Source organism: Strongyloides ratti (assembly GCF_001040885.1).
Source record: "Strongyloides ratti genome assembly S_ratti_ED321, chromosome : 1".
In the NCBI taxonomy this organism is placed as follows: Eukaryota; Metazoa; Nematoda; class Chromadorea; order Rhabditida; family Strongyloididae; genus Strongyloides; species Strongyloides ratti.
Genome location: NC_037307.1, coordinates 6,384,891 through 6,388,779, shown reverse-complemented (window position 1 = coordinate 6,388,779; position 3,889 = coordinate 6,384,891). Strand labels below are relative to the sequence as shown.

The 3,889-nt window shown below is 16.3% G+C and overlaps 2 protein-coding genes across 2 annotated transcripts; one reads left to right on the top strand and one right to left on the bottom strand.

The window, feature by feature from the left end:
* Positions 1 to 2,370: 2,370 nt before the first annotated feature.
* On the top strand, positions 2,371 to 2,822 carry SRAE_1000201000 (Hypothetical protein; the record flags this gene model as incomplete). Its single annotated transcript, XM_024649036.1, has 3 exons — positions 2,371 to 2,391; positions 2,439 to 2,580; positions 2,731 to 2,822. The coding sequence occupies 3 exons, from the start codon at positions 2,371 to 2,373 to the stop codon at positions 2,820 to 2,822; spliced, it is 255 nt and encodes an 84-aa protein (XP_024502953.1).
* A 405-nt stretch (positions 2,823 to 3,227) lies between these two features.
* SRAE_1000200900 (Transcription elongation factor B polypeptide 1) lies at positions 3,228 to 3,572 on the bottom strand (the record flags this gene model as incomplete). Its single annotated transcript, XM_024649035.1, has 1 exon — positions 3,228 to 3,572. The coding sequence occupies one exon, from the start codon at positions 3,570 to 3,572 to the stop codon at positions 3,228 to 3,230; it is 345 nt and encodes a 114-aa protein (XP_024502952.1).
* Positions 3,573 to 3,889: the final 317 nt, after the last annotated feature.

The window sequence follows — 3,889 nt, the reverse complement described above, 5'->3', positions numbered from 1 at the left end:
AAAAATGTAGTAAGGAGAAGTTTTTGCAAATAAAAAAAATTAATATTTGTGACAAGTTTTTTTTCTTTACAGTAAAAAAATAAATAGAAATATATTTAATAAAAACTAAATCTAATTTTTATAATTGAATATTTAATAATTTTAAGTAATATAAAAAAACAATAATTTTTCCTTACTATTTTATTACAAAAATAAAAAATGTACTTCATTTTATTTTTTTAAATTAAGATAAATTGAGATAGTCAGTTTTTTTTAAAAGTAACTTCCATTAAATTATAAATAAAATAGTGAGTGAGGAAATTATTTATGTTTTTATAAAAATGAATTAGTTTCTAAAGAATAAAAAATTATTATTTAGTTATGGCAATTTGAATGTTATTAGAAGTAAAATTTACTTGCTTTTAGTACAATTTAGGAATAAAAAAAGGATATCTTAAAGTCAAAAGCTTTTAAATTTACAACATTATTTATACTATAAAGTATATTTTAAAGTAGTTAATTAAAGTCGATGTCTTTTTAGTAATTATTTTATTCTTTTATATTTTATCACACAACACCTGCTTTTTTAGGTCTTCATTTTAGCTTATCCTACCGTTTATTAAATGTGTAAACAATATGTACAATTAAAATTGAAATAAATTGTAATAAAATAATTATAATTTTATTCAATAGAAAACAAAAAAATAATTTTTTTAAATAAAAATCTACAATTAAATAACTAGAAATTTTAATTTCTAATAATTTATTATTAAAAAAGTAAATGTTTTAACCATCTGGCATAGCTAATAATTATTTCATATCTTATTTACAAATATTTAAAAAAAAAACCTTTTATTAAATGTTTTTTTTATAATTTTCCTTACAACAAATTTTTTATTAATAATGTTAAAAATTTTTATAAAAAGAAAATGAAAATAAATAATAGAAGTTAATATGACAATATTTTCTTTTAAAATAAACATTATTTATTGTGAAATTATCTTTAAAGATTAGTATGATTTTTATATAACTTTAAGTAAATCTTTAAAACTCTTACGATAAATTTTACTAACTATTATGTTATATAAAATAAAGAGAATACGATGTCTAAATATATATATATATATGCTTAGATATTTCAAGTAAAAATTTATTATTAAGGGCGAAATATATTTTCTTATTAATTTTGAATTTAAAATATATATACTTAATAAAATTACTTTTAGTTCTTTTTATAAAATGAGCTATAAATTTTTTTTTTGTTAATACAAAGTATTTTTATACTTGAATTAATATTCTTATATTATGTATTTATAACTAAGATTAAGTACTTAATCATAGTAAAAGAAAAAAAAAATCTATCATTAAAAATATTTATTATCAAATTATATCAATGAATTCGAGAACAAAACTAAAGTATATTATCTTTCTTAATGTGAGTAACTAATATAAATATTTTTCAATAAATATAATTTACATCTAGGGTATATTTTTTTTTATTAGAAAATATTATTTATTTAATAGTATATTACAATGTTAATTAAAGTATATAAATATATATTATATCTTTACTGTAAATAATAAATAACTATTAGTATATATTTTTAAATAATTGTTTATATATATAATATGTATTATGGTAAATAGTTAATTGTTTAAAATAATTTATTGAAAAATTAGAACCATTGTATATAAATGTGTATTTACTTATTATATTATAAATCTTTATAACTTATTTTTGCCGCATTATTATTGGCAGATTGCAAGATGTGATTTATGTGAAAAAATAATAGTATATGTGAACAATTTTAAAGTTTATTGTTACTTTTAGATTTAATGAAATAAATAATACTAATAATATGAATAAAGTTTTATATTACATTATTAAAAGGTGGCCAGCTAATAGTTATATCAATTACCATCAGCCATAAAATTTGTTAATTTTATAAGCACTTTTTATTTATTAGATATAGGAAGTAATTTTTTTTATATATATATATAATTTGATAGTTAAATAAGTTTAAATGTTTGTTTTTTTTTTTTATAAATGTTTTTATAAAGAAACTAATATTTAATTTCTATATTATTCTATTTTATGCATATTTAATGGAATAGCCTATTACAAAATATTTTTATATGGCTCTTTTTTTTTTTAAATTTTTATAAATGATTAGGCAATGTTATTTCAATAAATTCTATGTTATTTTTTAAAAATAAACTCTCTTTTTTTTAAATAATAAATATATAAAATTTACAAATAAATATATATGATGATGTATTACTCTTTTACTTTAGAAAAATGATAATGTTGTTAAATTAGAGGAAAATTTTCAAAATAAAAATAAGACAAAAATTTGTGAAGTTAATAATTTATTGGAAGCAATACCTTCTATGGATAAATTTAAAGAAGCGGTATGTTAATAATTTATCATTTTTATAGTTAAAATTTTTATTTTTAGTTAAATAATATAGATCCTTTAAAAAGAAAAAGTATACTGCAATTTTTGAAAGAATACAAAACATCACCTACACCATCTTATCGTGATCTTCTAAAAAATGTAGTATCAATTCTTAATAAAAATGAGTCAATAATAATAATTGGTAAGTTAGTCATACTTTGAGAAGTATAAAAATAAATAAAATATAAACGTTTCCAAAGGCACGTAAAAAAAAAATTATTTTCCAAATATTATATTTTTTATTTATAAATATAAAAGAAAAACTTTTATATTCTAAAAAATTATTTTATAGGAATGGCATTATATATTAAGGAGGAAGATAAAGAAAATTTTTTGCTTGAATGTGTGAAAATTGGTATTCTAGGAAAAGGTATTTCAGAATAATTTGTTACAAATTTATTTAATATCACAAATAATCATAATTAAATTTGTTGTCACTAGTACACTCTTTTTTTTTTAAATATTTTCTTTTTAATTTTTATAATTTTAATTTCAATAAATTTTAAATAACAATATTTTTTTTTATACAAATTATATTTCTTTAAATTTTTACTTTTTATTTATATGAAATTTCTATAAAATTATTAATATTTATAATTTAAAGTTAGCAAACAATTAAAATATAATTATTATTTTTTTTTAGAAAAAAAAAATTAAATTTAGTGTTTCTTATGATAAATAAATAAGATTTCATTTTGTCTATGATTTTCTTGAAAATACTTTGACATTCAAGTAATAGTTAATAATAAAAAAACAATATTTGAAGTGTAAATTTGTAAAATGTTATTTTCAAATGTCAAGAAAGTTAGCAGCATGTAATACATTAAATCGTAAATCATCAGAAAATTCAAAATCTGGTACAGATGAAGATGTTGTATGATCATAAACCATTTTATACGTTAAATATCTACATATAACTCCGAGGGTTTTGCTATCAATATCTGTTAATCGAATTTCAAGTTTATCATTGGATGTACAACTATGGGCTGATGATAATATTTGTTTTATTGTATTACTTTGTTCAGCTATATCGCGTTTAATAAAATAATGTTGATTATCATAAGAAGTTAGTTTAATATAATTTGCCTCAAAACCATATATTGTTGGTATAAGTTTATTTTCTTTTTTTTCCATTATAGAATAAAAATAATCAAAATATTAAAAGTATATGTTATAAATTATTATAATATTAATACAAATGTAATAATATATAAATTATTAATGTCTATTTGTCTTATTGCTGTCTTATCACGATCTTAATCGTAACAACTTTATAAAAATGTATAGTTAAATGTAAATATTTGTATTAACATTAAATTATTAAATAAGTTTATTTATTTTTTTATTGATATTTCTAGAAAATTAAATATTGTCATCCATTTAGTAATAATTTTTTTTCTTTAAAATATTATATATATATGATATTTTAAAAATAATATATTTTTTTTTAC